The sequence below is a fragment of the Colletes latitarsis genome, chromosome 4, assembly GCF_051014445.1.
Source record: "Colletes latitarsis isolate SP2378_abdomen chromosome 4, iyColLati1, whole genome shotgun sequence".
Classification (NCBI taxonomy): domain Eukaryota; kingdom Metazoa; phylum Arthropoda; class Insecta; order Hymenoptera; family Colletidae; genus Colletes; species Colletes latitarsis.
The window spans coordinates 42,087,646-42,111,811 of NC_135137.1; the positions used below are offsets into that span (position 1 = coordinate 42,087,646).

The 24,166-nt window shown below is 46.7% G+C and overlaps 2 protein-coding genes across 2 annotated transcripts in view; one reads left to right on the plus strand and one right to left on the minus strand.

Moving 5' to 3' along the window:
* Positions 1 to 24,166, minus strand: part of Dnmt3 (DNA methyltransferase 3) — a 129,942-nt gene that overhangs the window by 101,962 nt on the left and 3,814 nt on the right. The gene's annotated exons all lie outside the window — the stretch shown is intronic.
* Tdg (Thymine DNA glycosylase) overlaps positions 1 to 24,166 on the plus strand; it is a 106,659-nt gene that overhangs the window by 70,506 nt on the left and 11,987 nt on the right. The window contains exons 5-6 of the mRNA XM_076763374.1: positions 530 to 671; positions 6,149 to 6,218. Coding sequence (XP_076619489.1) covers positions 530 to 671; positions 6,149 to 6,218 — 212 coding nt within the window. The remainder of the gene's footprint in view (positions 1 to 529; positions 672 to 6,148; positions 6,219 to 24,166) is intronic.

Genomic DNA, 24,166 nt, shown 5'->3' on the forward strand with positions numbered 1-24,166 from the left:
GAATAGAATTCAAATTCGGGGACTGGAATTTTAAAAAAACATTTCATTACTGGTCAAGGTTTCGTATCGAGTTGATAATTAATAGCATTACGATGGTAGCTACATACATCGTATTTATTGATCTCTCAATCTTTTAGAATTTTTGTCTGTCAAATAGCAGTTCGAAGATTGTAATTTTGCAACAACAATAGCTATTAGTTTTCGCGCTCTCCGTCGAATTCCAACGAGAACGAAAGCGTCCAATTATCACGAGCGTTTCTTTCTATTACCTAAAGTATCGAGGTGCTTTCAACGGGACACCTTGTAGCTCGAATCAAATCTCGTAACGCGGTTACAGCGTCGCTTTATCCCATCGGCAGAGGTTACTTAACAAATGACTGGTACGCCAAAGCCGGAGGTCTCCTTGTAATTTAATTCAATTCGATAACAGCGGCCGCGAGCGATTAAATTCTAAACACGATAACGGTGCGCCGCTTAAAATACGACGAAATTTCTAATCTCCCGTGTAACTTGAGCAATCCTGATCCAGGGCGGAACTAGCCGAGGCCAAGAAGCGAGCAAAGACATACAAAGAGAGGAAGAAGCACGACAGATTCGACGGTATGCCAGAGGAGGAAGTCAGCAAGCGTGTCCTCCCGGACCATCTCACCAGCAACCTCGACATTATCATAGTAAGTTCCTCAAACATTCTCCATTTTGTTTCTCCGGTGATTTTCAACCCTTTCGCTTCATCGACTTTTCTCGTACACCTTTCTGGAGGATATAGCAAGGATTGCAAGCATTAGGGACGCAGCAAAATTATTAACTGCATATCCAAAGATAACTTATACTTTTTTACAATTTAGAACTCCTTTCCATGCAAGCCCAGAGCGCAGAAAATTTCTAATCGCGACTCAAACATGGTCAAAGTAACACGACCAAGAGGCACAGGCGTGCTTTTTCTTTTTAAAAAGCATCTCGAAATGCTCGTGGGAAACTAAAAGAGCCACGAAGCAATTTCGTTATCGTTGATTTTCTAAAAGATCGTCCCATCTGCGGTCAAACCGTGCCCATGCCGCGTTACTCTTACAACATTTTCTCCAATTTCGAAGCTAATTTCTCTCGTTTCGGTAATTTCACGCGCCGTGATTCGTCGTTCGCCATGAATAAACTCGCGAACGCGTTCAATTTTCTCCGGCGTCGTACCGCTGCGTGATCGATGATCATGAGTTAAATTGTACGCCGCGGTCGCAGGCCTCGCGACAAAATGTGTGCCGTTCGAATACTCGAGACGGCGATAACGTATCATTAGCGAGCAGTTTCTTGCAGTCTCAGCGAAATTTTCGATCGGTACGAGAGCCCTCCTTGCCCGACGATTTAATGACGATTCGTCGCGCGGTCGAACTTGGTACTTGTTGCACGCTCACGGTGATAAATGATAAACGACCGCTCGCGGATGCGCACGCACAACGCCAAACAATGTCAGACGCGACGAATAAACAGTTAGGCGTCGCTACAGCGACGGCGATATTTACTGTCGTGGCGCGAAAGGACTCGTTTATATTTGAACCACCCTCGTACGCTCGAACCGTAACGTAAACTCCGGATAGTGTTTATAAAATCAATTGATCTAGAAGGGGTGATTTTAGTTTTATCACTGTGGCTCGTACAGACAAAGAACTAAGAAAAGCAAAAAAGGTAGAAGGGAATTTGTAGAAAACTAGATAAGGGTTGATTCGAAGCCTAAGACATACGTATAGAAGTGAATGGTGAGGGCAAGCCTGGATTCGACAACATCTTTATATCGTGTCTCGCGTGTTCCTAATCGACTTCCGTCGAGCCGTAAATTTCCGCGAGATTCCGTCGCGTCGTTTTTCGCGAGCGGAGAACGATTAATCCGATTAGCCGTCGGCATAACGGACGTCTAGTTAGCAGGAAAATCCATCTCGAAGGTAGCGAGACGGTAGGGACGTAACGACGACAAATGGCCGTTTGTAGCGCGTTCGTCAGGTGTCGTAATCGCTTTAATGGTCCATACCCAATTCGGTTATCACGCTTGACGTTGGTAACGAGCGCGAACTCCGTGCGCCCTCGCGTTTCTACCAGCGGCGCGTCGTTTCGTCCCAACACCCGTGCCGATCGAAATCGTTACGCATCCGTCGTCGGGCGCGATTCCGCGACACGTTTCTCGGTCGACGGGGTACTTTTATTTCTCGCGGGAAACTTGGAACGGCCCCCCTGCGCTCCGTAGTCCGGTTTGCTTTTCGCGCAGGAACATTGTAACGTTCGAGGGAACGCGAACGGCGAGACGAAACGCGACTAAACAGCCGGAACCGCGCGCGTTCCACGCGCTCTGGGTGACGAAACGCGGAATTTTGTAAATAATTGCGTGTCGCGTAAATGCACAATCGTACAACGCGAATACCACGTGAGACCCTGCGGGACAAGGAAGTGAACAGCTCGGGGACAAGAAATCGCTCGAGAATGTCCCGTTCTGCTTGCGTTTTTCAAACTTCGTCTTCCCACGGAGATACTCTTCGATGGAAAAAAAAAACTTTTTTCTTGAAAATGCGTGAGATCTCGCGGGTATGTGTATTCACCAAAAATGACTGTAATTAACCCCCGCAGCTAAAAATAATTTTTTCAGAACGATTTGAAATTTCTTTTTTTCGCCTGTCGATTTTTCTTAAAAATTCGTTTAGGAGTTTTAATAAACACTACTATGGGCAATGTAGTAATACAATTTATTAATGAAAAGTAAAATATATAAAATTCCTACGCTTTATTCGTCAACTATTTAGCGGGTAACTTCTTTGTTGTCCAATGTCTATTCGGACATTCCGGATGATCAGAACCCTACTGTACACGCATTGAAACTTGATAGAAAAATCGTTACGCCAAACACTTGAAAGAACCCCTGAAAAAAAATTGCCTTTCAGAATGTTTGTTTCGTCGTAAGCCCGGAGACGCGACTCGCGGAGGGAATATTTACTCGCGATCGCGCCGCAGGGAAGGTGGAACGCAACGACAGAATTACGACTCGGTGACGGGAGAGTCCGTTAGCGGCTGGTTCATATTCATATATTACGCGGAACGTGTAGTCAGCGTGGTCGATCATCCGTCAAACGGTGTAAACGCTTTAACGGGCCGTGGGCAATTCGGTTATTACGGGCGCCGTTGTAATCGAACGCAGCGGGACACCGGTGTCGGCCGGCCTTCGTCGGGGCCCTCTACCCCTGGACAATCCCGATTTCAACCCTCCCATGCGCCCTCCGCGTCCCATGTCACCTCTGGAGCCACCCCCGGCCCCCTAACCCAGACCTGGCCGGGTCGAGTCTCATCGACGCGCGTTGTTTTCAATCGGCGACAATTCCACACCCTACCCTCGCGCCCATCCCCCGTCATTTTATCCTCGTTTATCCCGGCCGAAGCGCCATTCGACGCCGGCCGACCGGCTAACGCATTGGCGTTAACGCGCTAATGCGATACGTACTTTATGTACGGAGGGGAGAGGACTTAACCACCCGTACGCGACAAACGATATAACGCGATTCCCAACCAAGAACCGCCACCCTACTTATCTTCTGCGAGGGCAGAAATCGTCCTGCAGAACCAACGAAATCGATGGGAACAATGTCCTCCATTCCTGCCATTCACCCTTAATATTAACATCAGAGTCTAGCAAATTTTAACTCGTTCCCTAGAATTTTTTTAAATTGGCTCGAGTCGATGATTTCCAAACTTTATATTGTCCCCCACGCTTGTAAAAAGATGTCTGTGCCCGAGATGTATAGACCAAATATTGTGACGTTTACCGTGATTGATTCGAAATTGGGGTGTTTTTTTAAAAACAGCATTTCTTTAATGTCACTCATCTTTCATACACATCTCCGTGTGCAATAAAGACGTACGATAATTAAAAACATAATAATACACGGTATGCACAGACTAAAGCACCTAACACGTTCGCCTTGAATTAATTTCACGCTTGTAAATTATAAGCGGTATGACGAATTGCTATATACGGAATGCATAATTTCGAGGGGGTCACTAGGCTGCACATTAATTTTATTTTCCAAGCGCGGGCGCTTCGGAGATGCCAAGGTTAACTTTTATTACTTTCATGGAAAATCCTAATTTCATTAAAATATTTACAAGTACTCTTCCAACGACAAAAATACACGCATATTCCATTAACCGAGTAGTTTGAAGATTTCGATCGTTCTTTCTTGATGTTTGCGTTGATAACTTAACAATCTTGCATGTAACAACTCATCGTGCAAGGTATAATCAGCTGTTCAACCTGAATACATTAGGTGTCTCGCTCTGTACATACAGGGTGTTCGGCCACCCCTGGGAAAAATTTTAATAGAGGATTCTAGAGGCCAAAATAAGACGAAAATCAAGAATATCAATTTTTTGATGGAGGTTTCGTTAAAAAATTATTAACAATTAAATTCAAAAATTTCAAATCGTTCTGGAAAAATTATTTTCGGTTTCGGGAGTCATTTGCAAGCATTTTTGGTCAACAGACATACCCCCGAAATCCTACTCAGTTTCGAGAAAAAAATTCAATACAATCGGAACTTAATAACTGTTTAACAAAGGCTTCATCAAGAAATTGGTATTCTTGATTTTCGTCTTATTTTGGCCTCTAAAATCCCCCATTAATATTTTTCCCAGGGGTGGCCGAACACCCTGTATACTTGATTATAAATTGAACAAAAAATTTTAAGCGAAACAAGCTGTAAAAAGCTGAAAAATATACAGTTACTAAAACTTCGATGATCACTGCTATTAATAGGAAGAGATGTCTGAATCATTCCTGTTTGTCTACTGACTACATCATTCAAATATTATAGACCTTCCTCTGTATTCGTATTTGAACTTACATTTATCACGTTTCCCCTCAACTGCCACAACTTCGTCAAATTTGAATTCCTCATTCCCATCTTCGACGCGGACTTTGTTCGAAAAACGCGGTAGAAAAATGATATTCCGACTGGTAATTAGACTCGCGTTCGAACGATTATCGCTAATTGCAGACCACTCCGTCGACTCGCGAGACCTTCGGCGAAGAAGTTCTTTAAAAATGCAGCGAGAAGGTACAACGGAGAGCCACGGTGCAACTACTTTCGCGCAGTAAGAGCACGGACGGTTCTTTGAATGGAAAAAGTTTTGACAAATAACGCGTTGCTCGCGGAACCCGGTGTTTTTGCGGACGATTGCGCGGCGTCCGTGTCGGAAACGGCGCGCCGAAAGTTGCAGCGACGCCGAGGACGCGCGCCTAACGGCGTCCCTGTCCCGTATCCTTGGACTTTGTCGTTATTAATTGTCCAACCGACGAAGCGAAGAGCGAAGATAATGTGGTTGCGCAACAGGTACTACCACACCTGTGTCTACCGCGTTGCATAATCGCGGGTAAGAACCGTGCACGTGAAATCCGTACGCGTGTACCGTGTCGGGAAAGGAATTCACCGTAAGGAACTGCGAAAAGCAACGTTCGCGATATACGTGTATATACGTCCTCCACCCCCTCCCTCCCTCTACGGTATTTTACATTCATAGATTCCTTCGATTATCTAGTCGTCGACGGAAGAATCGCGCTTCCGTGTCCTCGGGGCCAGGAATTTCCCCGGCGATTCTTTTCGAATTATCCCGCGCGAACATCGAAACGACGGAATCAAAGTCTCGATCCTCGAAAAGGTCTCGTCGGCGCGGGGAGATTGAATTCATCCGACGATTCCACGGGATCGAGCGGAAGTACGTCCGTCGAGCAAAGTTGCCAAGACAATAACCCTATCGACGGGCACGGAAACTGGTTGGAAATAAGCCTGCCGCGTAATAATTTCTGCAAGATTGAAGACGAGAGGCGTTCCGCGCGGGGAATAAATCGATGAACGACGATGAAACTGAATTAAGAGCTTCGCCATTATGTATGCTTTCCTGAACCGTGCTCGGAGGCGCTGGTGCTATTTCCTTTGCTTTATTTATGCCGGCGAACTTTTGAACGACACCGACGTCGAGGGTATTGTTAAATAATAAGTGTACCGAAGTGTTGAATGTTTCTAGCCTTTACGTAATATTTTTGAACAAACGTCGAGGAAAGGTACGAGAAACTCGCTCGAGTTCTCGACGCGTCGAATAACGCGCCTCGTTTCTGTCGCAGATTGGAATCAATCCTGGACTCTTCGCAGCTTACAAGGGCCACCACTACGCAGGGCCAGGAAACCACTTCTGTGAGTCGCACACAATATTTTTTAAATTATAGTTATATACTTGTATATCGTATTTAAAAAAATGAACGAAGAACGCAGGTGTTCGCGAGCGTAGTTTATTTTGTTGAACATGGTCTTTGGAGAACCTAGGGTGAAATTACTCGTTGGTTGAAAACTCCCATGATTTTTTTCATTGTTTTCGATGTTTATTCCACCGGTTATAGAATACGCGTGCACCGAGTACACTCGGATTGGCGGCGTTGTGTGGCTAATAAATTAAACATTGCCGGGGCGAACACCGCGTTCTTCGCAAATATTTTTTTCCGTGAGAATCGGTTTCCATCGATTCGCAGCCCATATTTTCGAACACACGGGGCACCGTTCGCACTCGCCGATTCTTCCAATAAGTTTCTTTCACGCGGATCCGTGTTCGGAATATCGAGCCATCGGTTCATATTCGCGCGATTTCCAGTCGACGTACGTACTCGTGGAGCGGCAATCTCCCGGAGCCAGTTAATTAAACCGACGCAAAGCGACGAGCGACGTCGAGCGTCGCTCGAGGAGCCGTCGATGAACGCGATGAAGTTTCGTTCCGGGGGATGGTGGGAGAAGAAAAAAAAAAAGTTCACGAGAACGCATCGACGAAGCACGTTCGATTGGCTCGCGGAAAGAACGCGGCTCGTTCCCTCGACCTATTTTCCGCCCCGGTTCGAGTTACGCGCTCGCGCCGATATCAGCGGCTGAAAAACGCGATTACGATCGTGAAACGGCGGGACTGGCTGCGCTCGTTCGAACAATGGGAGCGCGAAAGCCCTTTCGAGGCCCTTGCACGACGCGTCTTGACGATTTCGAACGCTTTCGAGGGAAATCTGCCGAGATCTGCGCGAGATCGTCGCAAGAATCCGGATCGACCGGCTGGAAACGCGAATCGCTCGATTCCAGCGTTGGAAGCTCGTCGAAAAACACGGTCGTTCCCCCGTTTTTTTTCCCCCCTCGTGAACCCTCTCGCGCTCGATCGACCGAGTCACCGACGATCGTCGTTTATTTTTAACGCGTTCGCAACGACGGGAACGAAACCGCGTGATCGAGCACCAGTGCCCGACTGTGCGCGAACTTTTGCCCCGAGTACAGTAAATCTTTTCATTGTGTCGCCCCGGCTCGCGAACGGACGGTGACACGATGAAAGGGAGAATAATGAAATTCGATCGTTCGTTATCTTCCATCGACGCGAGGGGGGTCTCGTTTGTACGCGTTTGCGACAAAATTGGGAAAGTTGGTAACTCTTTAACGCGTTCCGATGTGTTGCGTGGGTGTAACGGCGACGTCTATTTTAACGAGGAGGCTTTCTCCCTTTAAGCTCATTGTGAAACGTTATCGAATCTCAGTGGAGTCGGTTGAATTTGGAAAATTTTTGCAGAAGGGAACCATTTTCGAAAAGATGCTTTGCATTTTAAAATTTACTTATAATTCCTGTAAATAAATCCAATCGAACGATGGCAGAGCACGTGTTAGGAACTCGTGTGAATTTTGTGGCACAACGAAAGGTTTTGTGGCACAAAAGAATCATCCCCCGTCGATTCGAGCAGCGGACAACTGTGAAAAGAAAACCCAATTGGCCGGACTTCAAAGCGATCGTTGAGCGCGTATCGGATAGTCGTTAATTCCAAGTAGATACTTTTATGTTTTTTTCGTTATATCTTCGTGCGAGTATTATCGATGGATTGGCGGGATTACTCAGAAATGAGACCAGACCCGAATTATTTCGGATTATTTTTAATTATGCGTTATGCCGTTCCAAGCTAAACTCGCGGAGCTCCGAATTATGACGAATTTACCATACCGGCTGGTAAAATGGCGGGGGCAGCTGACGCGTACCAATACACGAACCGTGTGTACGCGAGCTCGGTACTTCAGACAGCTTCAGAAACTCGAGAAAGAAGGCGAACCAGTCTTTCCTTCTCGTTCTCGTCGCAGCTCAGGTCCGAATGAATTGTCGACGAACGGCATACAATCTTGACTGACTTCCGTAGACTCTGCGAAAGTATTATAAAAGACGTCGTATATTGTATGCCGTTTGCCGGTGTTGGGCAAATTTAGTTCGCGAACGACGGAATCAAAATTTTAGATTCGTTCGTCAACTAACTTTTTTCGCGCGGTTTCTCTCGCCTGGACGTGGGTCGAAAAAATCCGTTACTAAATTTTCATTCATGCATGAATTTACGAATTCATTCGTATTGGCTATCGCGGTACCCGGACTGTACGAATCGTTCGTTCGTACGTGGGCATAAACAACGTCAGAGACAAGCTAAATTTGTATCGCAAATACAATTTCGAACAACACACAAAAGGTAAACAACTGTTTATCCGTTACTCGTAATAAAATTAAATATATCAGGAGAATATATCGAATAAAAATTTAACCATTCGTTAAAAATTGCTGTTGGCTTTATCGGTTATCCGTTGATAAAATTTTACTCGGATCCGAACAGTGGCGCTCTGTTGAAATTTTTTTAATAGAGAGAGAGTAAAAACTCTAAATGATATTAAACGACGAGATAGAGGGTCGAATATTTTACTTGGTTACGATTCGGTTCCTTTAATACCGGAGGCGAAGTTCTATCTTTAAAGCGTGGCGTTTCGCGCGCGTCTTGGCGCCAATACGCGCGTCAATTTCGCCAGTCGATTCGATACGCTATCGGCCGACTATTCGATTTATCTCGCCGAGAAGGCTGCCGTGCTGACCGCGGGAAAACACGGTGAACAAGTTCCAGCGAAAATCGGTCTGTACGCGAAGCGTGCAAGGCCACTTTTTTTACCGAAACATTGGTACTGTGTATTACGAACGTATACTTTTTTTTTACGATCAACAGGCGATCCGATCCAGTGCATCGTTATCGACGGATTTATTGACACGAGACTTTATAACATTAACAGCAAGAACCGTCATAAATTAACCCGAGTGGCGATAAAAACTGTAACATGTATCACGATCGCATAAATCGGATAGTAATCGGTCTATTTGTAATGTACCTGTTGCCCTAAAACGAAGAAAAATCCCTCGATTACGCAACCACGACTATATTAAGTCGGATAATCGAGGGGCCCATCGCATTATCGTGAAAACGTATTTCATAAACAAAAAGACGGATTTCTCTCGCATCGTGAACATCGATAGAAACGAATCTTAATAGCCACGTCAAGTATACGTACGTTCCACAAAGGGTCAAGATCGCAACGATAGACACGTCCGGGACAGAAACGATTCGGACTAATTAAGTTCAGACTCGGTAATTGATACTAATATCGATTTTATTACACCACGAGCAACTACATAATGGACGAGGTTCAGCATTAACTGCTATTTAAATAACTAATCGTGGATATTGGATAACGCTGATGTGTCGTAACAGGTACCCGGGTTCTCGTCCAAAGACACGTAACGCGAGGACGATGTCCATCGCGTCTTCCGGTTGACAATGCACGAGCGTAAGCGTGCAAATTCGCACTCGATTTAATTGGTCACGGAACCAAACGTCTTGCAACCAGTTTCTCTTAGCCGGAGAAACTCGAACCATCCACCGCGATTCGTACTCTCGGCTTTCCAATACGATAGCGATCGCGTCTGGACGAATCGCTCGAGCGCGCGCGCGCGTGTCTGCAAATCGTTCAAACGCTTTCAAACGGTCCCCGCTTTTCGGATATCGGTGCAAAACAGACGAAATTCTAAAAGACAACTTCTCTGTCCGTCGCTGCCAGAATAAAAGTTGGAATTTCGATTACGAAACAAAGTGTTTCGCAGTGGCGTCGATGGTCCTCGTTAAAAGCACGGATTCTTACCTCGATAAAAGGCTCGATATCATCCGTCAACAGCTGATAATCTTGGGATTTCTAAGATACGAATGCCATTCGCGAAAGTAAAATTAATCCAAGTACAATCTGGAATTACTTTTACAACGGAATGGCGTCGTACGATGCTCGTTAAATGTTTCCAGAGTTTGCGACTTTAATCGATGAGTTTATTGTACCGATATCGATCGAGGGATGTGTACGCTTTATCGGGGAAGAAATATTTATGCTTCAACGCTTCCCATAGCGAAGCTGAGATCGTACGGGGAGGCTTTCGAATTGGTCGCTGCAGAGTCGTACCGCGTTCTAAACCCGTCGTTCATCAAGTCCACGGCACGATCGAACCATCCAAGTACCGTTTTATGGATGCGTCGTATTACCAACAAGGCGGAGCCGTACGATGAGTTGTATAACAACCCCGGCACGCTTTACAGTTATCGCTCAAACAGGTGTAGCGATCAAAATCGTACAGGTATATGGTCTCTCTTAGGAGCCACGGACGTAACGATTTACTGTACGACAGTTGTACGTCGATTTGCAATGACAGTAATATGGCAGGACCGTACAAGTTACAACAACGCTACGTTCGCTACAATTATCGTTCGAACGGTCGTATCGGTGGGTAGTCGTATCCAAATTATACCGTACATCGTCGCGTCTATGGATGCTAACAGACTCGAGGATTTATTGTAGGATGAATACAAAATACTTGCTCGTATTACCGTAAATCCGTAGACTACAAAGTGAGCAGAATATGGACTGTGTCGAGTATTGTTTTTTATCGGTTGATATTCCCGAAAATATTCGATGTAAGATTTCTCGAGAATATTCGATTTACTAACGTTCATTCAGGTGCTCGTATATTATAATGCATTGCAGTAATGCATCGATAGTTAATCGACTCGAATCGAAGATTCCGAGGATGAAGAAATATACAAAGATACCGTTAGCGATATTTAGGAGAACGACGAGTACGATTCAATAAAATTGATATTCGCGTTTGCCTAACGATGAAACTATGTAGAGCTAATATTTAAATAGTTATAAAGTGGCGGAGAAAACCAAAGAATACGTACGCGACTCCCTTAGCATAGTTATAGAAATTATCATAGGAGGAATCGTCGTTGTTTGCGGTCCCTGTAACTCGTTTTCGGTCTCGCAATTTCTCGTTCTGGTCGAACGTACACAGAAAGTCGATCGATCCTGAGGGATAACAACGATCAAATTTCGCGTACCGGGCCTCTCAGGTTGTCATAGTTCGGTCCCGAGGCTCTGTTAGCAGCACACGAGGCCGGAGCACCGGTACTTGACGCCCGCGGCCGTGCACTTACCCGTACCACGATGCGCGTATGCAACTTACACCCGCGCGTTATAACCGTGCGCGCTGGCGAGCACGCGATCCACACACAAGCAAGGTACATACAGGGTGAAGTTAGGTGTGCGCTGCTGGATTTTCCAGGGTTTTCCCGGGGTTGCGGTAGAGCAGTGGAGGATGGGGTGGAGGGTGGTGGCGTGTAGAAGGGAGTAAAAGGGGGGTTGGGGGAGGGATGGGATACGAAGCGGGTTGAGTCGGACTGCGAAGAGGAGTAAAGGGGTGAGGGAGGACGGTTGTAGTAGAGGGAGGAACTATAATGAGTGGTGCGCGTGAGGGAGAGCAGGATAAAAAGGGGGTGAAAGGAGGTGGCTCGGGGGAGGGACCGCGGGTTGAAGAGGAGGCGGAGGAGGAGGAGGGAGGCGGAAGCAGGGTAGTACGGGGTAAAAAGGTTGGAAGCTGTGGCAACCGGCGGCGTGAGAGGCGCGGGTGCGAGGGTGGTGACGGCGGTCGGCGGGGCGAGGGGCGTCAGCCAGCTATGGAGAGCAGGAAAAGGGGCGGTTAGAGTGGGCCGCAGGGGGATGAGGGTGGGTGGATCGAGAAGGACGGGTCAATTTAAGCCCCAGGGTGGGAGGGAGAAACGTAGCAGCGGGCCTAAAGGCAGCAAACGCCGAAAAATTCAACGTCGGGTTCGGCCGGTTCGATCGGCGAAACGCGAATCCGGCCCAGTGATCGAGTCTCGCGGCGGTCTGCTCGAACGCGCGCGTCGAACTCGACCCCGGAAGTCTACTCGCGTCCAGAGGTGCTCTCGCCAAGTAACGCGACGCTGCCGGTGTACACGGCGTCGAGTCCGCCTCGAGTGCCCGACGACGGTGCCGCGAGTAATCGTCGTCGCCCGTCGCGACGCTGCTCGCGCGTGTTTCCCTGCGAAACAAAGGTTCCACGACCAAGGAGCGAGCCACAGCCACAATCGATCGAGGTGCGTTCGCTCGAGACCGAGTCATCGCGTCGCTCGATCATCGATCGCTGCTAACACGCCGGGGAACGGCGTCCCGTCGACCCGGACTAGTTTCTTCTACCAGGTGGGAAATGTCGGAAAGGCGAGATTCGCCGCGGTACTCTTGTTACGCGTTCGACGATGGAAACCGTCGACCGTTCCTGGCTTTGGTCCGAACTTCGAAAACTTTTCCCCGAGCGTAACCGGCCGCGGAGACCCCGGTCGGCGACCTAATTCGCCAACTTGGCGTCCCGGTTTCGGAAAATCGTGTCCCGTACAGCGGCGAGCAAGCTTCCTCGCGGAATTTTCCAACGATTCTCCGGCCGTTCGAGGCCCTTTGCGGCGTGAAAATCAATCGGTCGAAGGGAAAAGTTTCAGGATCCCCGTGAGTCGCGGTCGACGAACACGGTTCGTGAAAAGAGCGTGGTCGATCGGAGTTGGCGCGCAACGCGAGGAGCGCAAGACACGAGGGCTCGAGACGGCATTGTTCGCGAGAAGAGGGTGAAAAGAAAAGAAAAAAAAAAAGTTTGGTGTCGGTGGTGGCGACGCGAAAGGGCGGCCACAGGGGTGTAATCGAGAATACTGGCGGCGCAGGAGGGTCGCGGTCGGTGACCCAATTCGAGCGGCGGGGTTTTTCGAACGGCGCGAAAGTTGAACGTGACCGGGGAAACTTTTCGTGGCCGCGCCTCTTGGATCCTCGAGGACTCGACGGCGACGCGGCTGTCTTCGTTCTGGCGCTGCTCAGACCCAGCGCGCTCCGTAACCCCTGACCCCGACCTCGGCGGGTACGCCTTCGCCCGTTCTTCTCGCCTTCGCGCAATATTTGGCTGTTTATCATAATATATACTTTGATTCTTGATAGTTCCTTGAACAAATATTATTATTCGTAATTACGAACTCGAAATGCCCGTGGTTAAATAATATTCCGTCGTAGCAACAGCCTGCGGACGTGTAATTAACGAATCTGAACGTCTTCCGCTTGGGATGGCCCTATTCGGAACATTTTATATAAATCAATATTTAATTTGCAAATTAAATATTGATCGTAAACGAACAAATACGAATCGCTCCTGTTTAGTCAAAGTTTTGTAGTCGTCGTTTAGCTCAAGTAATGTTGGTGAACTGATTAGTAAGATACTGACCCGGGAAATATTGTCTGAGACGCAACTAGATTTTGAGTGACTCTGGCTTTAGAGTACTTAAGTCAAAACTTCAGCGGTAAGCTAACGGCGTTATCAACGGAAACAGGACAATAAAGTGCAACAAGAATCTCAGAGGCACAATGTTCTTCCAACGTAAATGCACTTCTAGCCATTATTCTCTCCCATTTTTAATCGATTGATTCATTTATCCCCAAAAACAAAAATTGTAACAATGAACGAAGATACGAGCGCATTATTAAAAAAAAAGGAAAAGTTTAGGGTGTTACTACGCTTTAACTCACGCGACCTCGTATAATGTAATTAACAGTTCTAAAAAAGGTAACGACTGAAGCAATATTATCTTCATACATTATGAATGGACGCAAAAACCGAGTCTTTGAAGAAAGCAAAACCGGGCGAGAAAGAATCAAAGAACTTAAGCAGTTTCCATTAACAAAAATTCTTGTAATAAGATTCATTGCAAAGATTGGTCCTAAAATACTTAATTCGAAATAAGGAAGCCGTACGGGGGAGCCTAGAAGAAACGCGAACTTTAATTAGCTCGGGGACAGACGGATAATTTATTTGGTCATTAAGATTTGTATAATTGAAGATGGCATCGACTAACGTTCCGCGAGCTTCCAGTGTTTGCATACGGAGTTTATTAACACGTTTAATGCTCGTACTTGGAGTCGCGAATACCGAGACTTTCTAACCATTATAAAGTATCTTCTTGCCTAACGAAGGGGTTACGAATCGATCGATCGATTTACGTATAGTAACCCCGTTGGAATTTAAAGGGATTTAGAGTTGATTTCTAAGACAATCGTGAAGAATTAAAATCCAACTACGGTAGGTTAATGAGATTCTAATTAATGTTTTTCAATTGCGGTGCTTTTTATCCGGCTCGGGAAACGTTGCTTTTTCTACGGGTTTGAAATTTACGGTGTATTAACTAGACTTTTAGCAATATATCATTGTCAACTGTTACGTTCTTACACGTTCTCTTGGTTCTCGCGCTTCTCGAACCCTGCGGGGCTCCGCGACCCCGACCTCAACCTCGATGGCTACACCTTTGACTGAACCTCGTCTTTGCACAATATAGTTCTTTTTGATATATTATACAGCGCGATACCGAAATAGGTGGTTCCACTTTGGCACCGTATACCACTGTTCCTAAGGGTCGAAGAGAATATTTCAAATACAACTTCAATGCTCATTAAAAATTGTAAGTTCTCGTCAAAGGCCAAACGACAATGCATAAAACACGTTACAAAAACGTGTACATTCCAGATTGTAAGATCGAGACATATCTGGGCGGTAAGGGGTTAATTTTGGTGGGTTTTACTGTGTTGTCACCTTTCGAGGTATTTTCCGATCGTACGTATTTTTCTACTGTTTGAAATTTCGGCTGTGTCGTCAAGAATTTTGGCGATATATCACTGTCAGCTACACCGTTACACTTACACTGTGTGATATGGCCTCTTGGTGCTCGCGCTGCTCGAATCCCGCGCGCTCTACGACCCCGACCCCGACCCCGATGGATACGACTCGCTCCAATGGCCCGTTCGAAGTTTGACGCGCCACGCCGCGCGGCTATTTCGCGACCTGGCACCGGGGTAACTGCCAGCCGTTTCGCGACAGCTGCTGGACGTTAGCGTTCTTTCGTTCCTCTCGCGATATTAGGAGACCCGATGTCAATGGTCGGTATCAAAAACACGTTCCCGTCAAAAGAACAGCACGCTCGAGACCGAGCGCGTTTCTCTTCGCTTCGACGAAAGCACAGCGAAATTTTACCTTCTCTTCGGTGGCCTTTGACCCATTGAAATCATTCGAGAGAAGAAACGATACCCGGGAGACCGTGTAGCCAGAGGTCGACACAACTTTTTAGTTCGACAGATTTGGTTACGCGAAACAACCAAATGAAAAAGGGCAACGCAACTTCCGTGAAGTTTCCCTTTTTCATTTATGAAATAAAATCGTTAGTCGTTTAGAAGTACAAATATTAAACGTTTAGAATAGTGGATCAATTTTCTCGTTACGCACACCGTGATTATTCGATTCGAAATTAAATTGTTCGTGCGTTCATCTTTGCCTATTTCACATTTGAACAGCGAGGCTTTAAAAAACGTTGCACGTTGTCCCACTTGACGATACCATCGAAGCGTGCAATTTGCAAACCTACAGTACCGTTTCGAAACAATGAACATAGCTCGTATCAACAAATAACAGATATATTTTTACTCTATTCGCTCTGAGAGTAAGCCTTTTATCATTTGCAAAATATTTCTAACACAATCATACGATTCTTCATTTAATTTCATTTCACATTTAATTGTTTACATCTTTGAAATCAGGTTTGAAATCAACCTTTGATCGTGCCTCGTCTTTACGCAATATTATATAAACGCTTCCTTTGTTTGCGTACGGAATACGGTAGGAATCAATTAATCGATTTATTCATATCAATTTCGTTACCGTTTAAAGAGATTTGAACTTAATTCCTACGACAACTGCGGAAAATTTACATCCGACTTCGGTAGGTTAATGCGATTGTAAATGTTTTCCAATCGTACTTGCCTTCCGCTTTGTATCGGGAACCGTTGCTTTCCTACGGTTTGAAATTTGCCGTACGTTAACAAAGGTTTCGTCGATGTATCATTGGTCGATTGTTGCGCATTACACCGTAAGAAGTTTATCGCAACAATGCAAGACGTTGTTGCATTTGTCTTTAAAATAAGAAATTAAATTTAAGCGGATTCCTCGCTCGTCGAAACGGGGAGCGAAATTTCATGAATAGCCTGGTGATTCGAATTTAATTCTTAGTCCTCGAGTAATAAATATATACTAAATACGCGAGCAATACCGATGCACGTTTAACGCGTAGAACGTTATCGGAACTATTGTCTGGTTGAAAAATGAGCTTGCTTCTAAGCTGTTGCGCATTCATCGATAACGGTAGAAAAATTATTCGACTCTCGAAAAATAATAATGTAATAAATGATCGTTCCGCGAGCAACCTGGGCCTCGAAACCATAATTGCGTACGATTTACAAATCGATCCGCGACGTTGACCGATTTCCGGGCCCTGCGGTTTCCGTCGACGTCGCAAAGTAGCAAGGAACTCCCGACTCGCTGTTGCTTGTTAACTTGAAAACTAGAGTTTTGACTTCCTTCCTCTTGCTCGAGATTACGTCCTACATCCTTCGGTCGTACCGACGTACTTCGAGCCCTGGCACTCGATCCAAGTTTTCGTCCCGGGGAAACTTTTCCCTCCGCGGCGGGACGAAAGGATCGCGACGCTCGTCGGGACGCCCTTCTGTTTTCGCCCATCGATTATCGACGATTTCGCGCGCGAGAAGTTTACGCGTACCGGTTTCAGGGACAGCGTCGCGCCAACGGGAAACGGGGAGCGTCCGTTATTTTCGACGGTGGACCAAACGACGAGGGGCCTAACAAAAATACGAGAATTACATAAAGCAAGTACGAGCTCGTCCGCCGCGATGAAAATAGACGACTAAAACTTGGCATATCGTCGGAGCGACCGGCCGCGAGCTGGAAATCATTCGCTGAAAGATACGAGTCGTTAGTTTTCCCCCATAGCGAATTTGGTACAAATTCCTTACGTGAAACGCAGCTTCGAAAATGGCTTCCTTTAATGGCGATACTATTATTTATACCGTAGTTTTTTTTATATCACTACTATGAACTCGGTTATTAACCTTAACCGACTCATAATAGTATACAAATATTCTGATATTTTAAAGTAGTAATAGTACGTTTATAAAAATTGTCTGAGATACTAAATAATTCCGAGTGGCAATCCATAATTTAAGAAGCTCCGCTTTAAAGCGGAATGCGAGGGGAATCGAACTGCTTCCTTCGACACGTGTCGATCGTTTTATATCCAGATGTATAGTGATCAATAATGTAGTAACTTGTACAGATTTAGGTAAGTAAGGTGAGCGTGTCGAACGAGCGAGGAAATAATTCAAACTCGGTTACGCGAGGTATGAGTCTAAAATACCGGAATGGTCGATGAATAATTTTTCGACCAGCTTTATGAATAATGAAAACATATTAAATGGAGAAAACGTCGCGCGTAAAATGAATCGTTCTATATCTGGGGAGGAATAAATAGTTCAGGGCATCGCCTTGTCCGTGTCTCTGTCAGACTAAACTGTAAAAGGATTAAAGAGCGCAACCCTCGAAGGAACTAACGCAAGATTAGATGCGTTTGCCTCTATCGTGTTTCACCCTGTAACAACCCCCGCCATTAATTCGTATATTTATCTTCGGAATAAGTCCCACATTAAGTGAAAGAAACGCATCCTGTTGAAAACTTTTTCTATATTGCTATTAATTTTTGGATCGTTGAAACAAATGGGTACCTTTCCATCCATAACTTTGTAGTCTATAAAATAATTATATTATCACGAGAACTAGTCTTTATATTCCGAGCATCGCTAAACGACATAAATCTTAAGATTCTCCTCCACAGGGGCATCATGGATAATAAATAAAGATTACATCGTAATCTACGAAAAAGAAAGAGTCCCCGGGAGGGGGATATCCAAGACAAGTTTTTTCGCGCGTTAAAGCAGTTCTTGGAAACGTGAAAACCTTTCCAATCCTCGGCATAAATCTGGCGAACAAATGTTCTCGCGTGTTTTCGAATACTATTAGTACCGCGAAGAGCTACGAAGAATGCTCCTGTGCGAGAAACAAATCCATCGTTCCGTCCACGGGAATTTTCAAGACAACAATGCTGCTCGTGCGAAATAATCCTTTCTAAAAAAAAAAAAAACCGACGAAATTCGGATTCGCGGATCACCGAGGGGTTTTTCTCTGCGTACGCTCGAGCAATACTTCACCGCAACCATGACGTTACCCAGCGTTCCCGCCAATAGACGATCCAGCGAAGTATCTCCAAGTATTCGCGGTAGGAAACCGGCGCGTGTCCGAGTTTGCGGAAAAATTTGACGAACTCCGGCGCGATTTCTCTCGACAGGCATCGAGCGCGAAAAAATATCAGGGATAGAAAAGAAAAACAACGACGTCGACGAAGAAAAAGGAGGGGGAGGAGGAGAAGACGTGGTGGAGGAGGAGGAAGAAGAAGAAGAAGAAGGAGTATTCAGCGTCGAACGGTATCGTAGCAGTGACCTGCGAAAAGATTGGCGAAGCCAGCTAAGTGCGTGAGTGGAAAAGGGATGCAAGCCTGACGGTTGTCGATGCTGGCGGAGGTGGGAAAGGAGGTGGCGGAGGTTGGGGTTGCTAGTGGTGGGAACTATAATGAGTGGCGGCTGTGTCGGACGAAGGGAAGAGGGCGAGGATGAGGGCGGTGAGCCGGAGGGTGTGGGTGAGGCAGAGCGAGAATGAGCTAGGTAAAAGAGAGACGAGAGAGAGAAGAGGAACGGGACGGAGGGAGAGCCGAGGGGTGGTAGAGACGGTTGCAGAGGGGGGTGGGTAGGGTGAAACGAGATGGGCGAAGGGTACAGGTGGCGAAGGGAGGTTGGTCGGTGAGTGTGGGAAAGCGTGTAGCCTCTGCCTCCTCCCTTTTCCACCCACCGGCCACCCTTCTGCCAGCCTGCTGCTCGGTCCAAAGGGGAGACAGGAGGGGCCAGAGGGGCAGGAAAAAGGGAACTAGAGCTGGCCGAGAGGGACGGGAGGGCCAGGAAGGGGTTGTCGCACGCCTATCCGCTCGATAGCAGCTTACAGTCCGTGCACGTTCGTTACCCCCTAGAATTTTGTGCCCCATCTTTTTCGAGATTCCCGGGACAGAAAGATTTTTTTCCAGCAACGTCGATCGGGCCAGCTCCGCGTTCGCGTTCGCGTTTCGCCACCTACGATCTCGCCGCCCTGACCGGGGCAACTTTCGCGATCGAAACGATCACTCGATGAGTTTTGTTTTTTTTTTTCGTTTTTCTTCGTAACTGAACGAAACGGAGAACAGGGGAGGATTATTTGATCTCTCTCGCGTTTGAATTCAACGAGAACGACGTCTATCGCGCGAACGACGGAGAATCTTTATCGCGACTGTACGAGAAAAAGGTCTCGCGGCTAGAATTCTTAGGAGAATGTCGTTAAACGCGTCTACCCGGCGTTAATACGTGCTCGCTCGCAAATTGTGGCAGTTGGATGGCCTGCCGGTCGTTGCCTACGTACGTACGTACGCGATAGAAAAGAGAGCACCGCGGGAACACGCTCGACTGTTTCCTAGGTCTCCGTGAACGGGACTTCGTCCTGGAAAACCCTGAAAATTGATTTTCCAGGCGCGGTCTCCCGCGGTACCCACGCACAGGTCTCTCTCTCGGTTGCATCGATTTTCACCTGGCTCTCCTCGCATCCCCTGCAGCTCGAACTGAAACCAGTCGGTTCATTCAGAGACGAACCGGACGGAAAGAACGACAAAATCTGGGTCGACCGAGGATTTCGGGGACCTGGAAGGCTCCTGATAACCTTCCAAATTTCGCAGGGACACACGGGGGGCCCCCGCGTTTCGTAAACGCGTCGTCGGGACGCGCGCGAACCCACCAGGGCAACGAGCAACGAGCACGCTGAATTACGACGGCGCGCGAAAAATATGGCGGACGATAAATTCTGTTCGCGTACCAACGTTGAGGCCAACGACGATGCCGCGCGGCGGACGTGGAAACACGAGCACGAGGAAAAATGTAACGGCGCGGAGGGTCCTGTTGCGCCTGAACGTCTAAAAGTCGGTAAAACGAGTTAAGTCGGTCGGACAGGGGAAACCGAAACTCTTTCGACTTTGAAACTTTCCAAGCGCCGGGACGAATTTACGAACACGCCTCTCTCCCTCCCCCCTCTCGAAGATCGTCGAACTAGACTTTGCTCGCGCTTCGTGTCTTTTTGCATTCACCCCCTCCCCCTCACGGTGCTAAACCAGGAATGCTCGTGGGAATTGTTGCGCTGCAACACCAGGTATGTTTGGAAAAGATTGTATAGTTGCCGGAACGAATACAACGATTTGCTTGGGCATGTCTCGAGCACTCTCTTAAACAGCACCCCCGTTGGGCTTTCGAACCTTTCGTAACCCTTTCTGTCCCGAATTAAATACCTCGATAAAAGATTTGCAGTAATGAAACTAAAAATAAAATAAGTACAAATTCGAAAGTACCATTTCAGCGATGTTTATGTGACGATGTGGAATCATTGGGACAGAAACGGTTTAACCACCACTGCTATGATGCAGTTACCGTCAATTTTCGGTGAGGAAATTCTCCGGGATTCGCAAATATTTTCTTACAAGCTCTGCAGATTCAGCCACTTACTGTTTAACGATATTAATTCCACCCCAGTCAACTTGTAAAAATTGAAATATTGACCACCAACGCGATCACATTCCAAAGTCGAAATCTACCCCCATTTATGTGCAACTTATAAAGCAGTTATAAAATGCTTTCATCTTAAGTTACGACCCGTATAAAATTTCACTACCAAATTTACTTAGACTCCGCAGTTACTTAAACTTGGCATGTGACCCAAAGTCATCCCCCCACCGGTAAGATTAGGGTGAAGTAAGTACAAAAGGAAACGAGATTTATTTTCTTCTCCGCGTATACATCCTTACCGAGTTCCCTGGGAAAATGATGGAATTTAAAATAACACTTCTCGGATTCGCTGCGAACGTTCACCGGCAACTACACACACTGCAGTTGTTTGCAAAGAGTGACGTACTATGTGAAGCTATTAAGAACGTCCCTGAGTGACGTTGTGCCATGTAAAGAAAGTCCACCTTTTCTTCCATAGAATGTATTTCCACGATAGAAGAATTATATTGAATTACTGAATTATTGTTTAATGTATCGTTTGTCTAATTAATTCTGGTAGACAATTACCGCCATCAGAATTGCACTTTGAAGAAAAATCTACATTTTTCTAGTTCTCGTTCAACTTTCAAACAAAGTTATGCCACTTCGTTAAAGCTATACTTCTTTTACATGAAGAATAACTTCGTTTGAACTTTTCCTTGAAAAAAACCTAGTTTAATAGTTACCATATCGAATTATTGGCACGACCTGCTCGGCTTTCTCGATTGTAACCCAATTGACAACGTATGGCCTACACTAGTGCATCGTGTTCACGTAAACAACGAGTAATACGAGTTCATTGACGAGCTAGAAAACGCAATTTCCATCATCTGGCAGAATCTCGACTCCGGCATTGTTCCTCGAAACTTTTACAAGTTTCGTTTAATCGTATTATTCCTTACATATAAACGACAAAATTTTAACGTAACTTTCTAACTCGGATTCACGCTCTACATATGGGCCAGGGGACGTTTGAGTAGAGAACATGCTGATTCAAATATGGGTCAATGGACTGTGAACGTGTTAGAGTTTAATATTACACAGTTACGAAGACATCCAACACGAATTTGCCAATTTTAAAAAGAACCTAGAATACGACTGCAACAAAATTCCGCTAAAAATGTTCCTTCGACGAGGGTGAAGTTGGAGAAACCCTGAATCGGGGGTTGCGGATACCGGGTAGTTGTCCGACGTGGCTTTTCTTCTATTTTCGTGCCTGGAAACGTCGACTAGTACCTTCGTTTTACTCGCGGGGTAAAAAATGAAAACACGAGACTTCTCCGGGGGTGGACTTCTTGCGGGAAAGACCCGTCGGTGACGTAGGTAACGCGGAAAGGTCGAGGGAAGTCAAGTTGGGTTAGGTTAGCGTCGTGAACGACAGGGAAGGGTCGCGTTTCGCTTCGATAAAGTTTGTTCGATCGGCCGTTAGTCTTGTTCGAAGGGGGGCCTCGTCGACGGGACGGATCCTCCGCGTGCATGTAAACGCGCGCCAGAGACCATCGAACAGGAAGTTTTTCTCGAGCCACGACCCAAGAGAGGGGTGTAGGGGTGAGGGGAGAGGGGTTTCCCTCTCGTTTTCCTACCTTCTACCGTTTTTTTTTCCCCCCCTCCAGCGTTCCGTGCTCCCGTGCTAACCACGTTGACTTCAAGAGCGAACGAACCAAACGGTTCCGCTCGCGGGGAAAGCGTTGCAACCGGCCGCGGCAGACGCGAGCGTTTAACTTTGTTCCGAAGTTCTCCAAGGTCGTGTGGTGCGGCTGTAGGTCGGTGGTGCGAGAGGAGGCGAGAGACCGGGGAGGACAAGAGGGAGAGAATTTCCGAGGCCGCGTCATAAATCTCTATCTGCCGCTGCCGGGGTTAAACGCTCGCGGGATATACTTTGGCGACGTCTGTAATTTCGCGCCCGCAGACCCCTGCGTCTCTCTTCCGCTCGCGACGTCCCGTTTCCTCCACCACCCTCACCCGACGTTACCGCGTTCTTTATACCCCCGGTCTTCCGGTTTCTTTGCCGTTCCGCGTCCCGGCCACGTATCACCGATTTACCGTGACGAACGAAACGGGGACGCGAGTGTTTCGGAATCGCAACGTCGCACCGCGAATTACGAAACGCTCTGCAAAGGGGTAATCCCCCATGACTGGGCCAGGACCGTTGCTCTGTTCCAAGCGACGAAATTCAGTAATTTTTATTCCTTTGAAAAGTGCAATTGCACTTTGTTAAAGAGTACGAGTAGAAGGAAGATTCTAGGAAGTTGAGTCGTATTAGGTCAGACGTTCTAGCCAGCCTTCGTGTTTGTATTCTACTGACCGATGGTGCCACGCTACCCTTAACTCGGGGCTGATCTTTCTTTCGCCCTAGAATACTCGACTATGTAGCTCGGCAAATTGCGCTGTAGATTTAATTAACCCTTATCACTCCAACAATATTATAGCTTGCCTTTTACGCTGACTTGCAGTCGGTTACTGCCACCCGGAGTCATAAAGATTAAACTATACGCAAAAATTACTGTATTACCACCGTACCTTTCGACTAATTAAAATCGTACGTCGAAAAGGGTTCGAAGGTATGTTAAGAAGTTTCTTTCCCGCCAAAATTTTGAACCGTTTACAATTTTAATTCCATTTTACGCTTCGGTCTACGCGTTAATTTCAAATGTTATTTATAGTCGCGGATGCTGGACGTTGGGGATGTTTCGGAGGAAATAAAGTTAGAAGCCCGAGGCGCGAAACCGGGGCGCATAATTCGTAACACTTACCATTCTGCCGGGGCAACGGAGTCGAAGGATAAATAGTATATTCCTTTCGATTTAATGCAACGATGGTAATTCCATTTATCGACTTAAACGTTCGTTCGCGATGTCAACGTTTAAGTCGATTACCGGACGGGACATAATTTCTACGGTCGGAACGGAGATAAATACGCGCTAGGAAACTCAATAACAAGAGGCGAGGAGGATCGGTGAGAGTCGTCCCATCGATCGGGAAATCCAAAGGGGGGCTGCTAAACAAATTTCCCGCCTCCGGGACAATAATTTTCCGCGAGGAAGCGGACGGCCGGGCGCAAAAGCCGCGATTTATGACTAAACTTCCGAGAGGAAAATAAAAAGAATCGACCAAGCCTGACCCAGACCTATTTAATCCGTTTGAACGGCGCACGTTTTGTAACACCTGCTGCACAATCGCGCCCGCTGACAAGTAGTTTCTCTAAATTGCCGCGACGACACAAAGCGTTAAAACGGCTGTTTCGCGGGAAAGTGCTCGAAAAGCAAAAATGCGCGGTAATTAAGAGAGGACGGGAAAAGCATTTTCCTTCTCTGCGGCGCGGCTCGAGCTCTTAACGATAC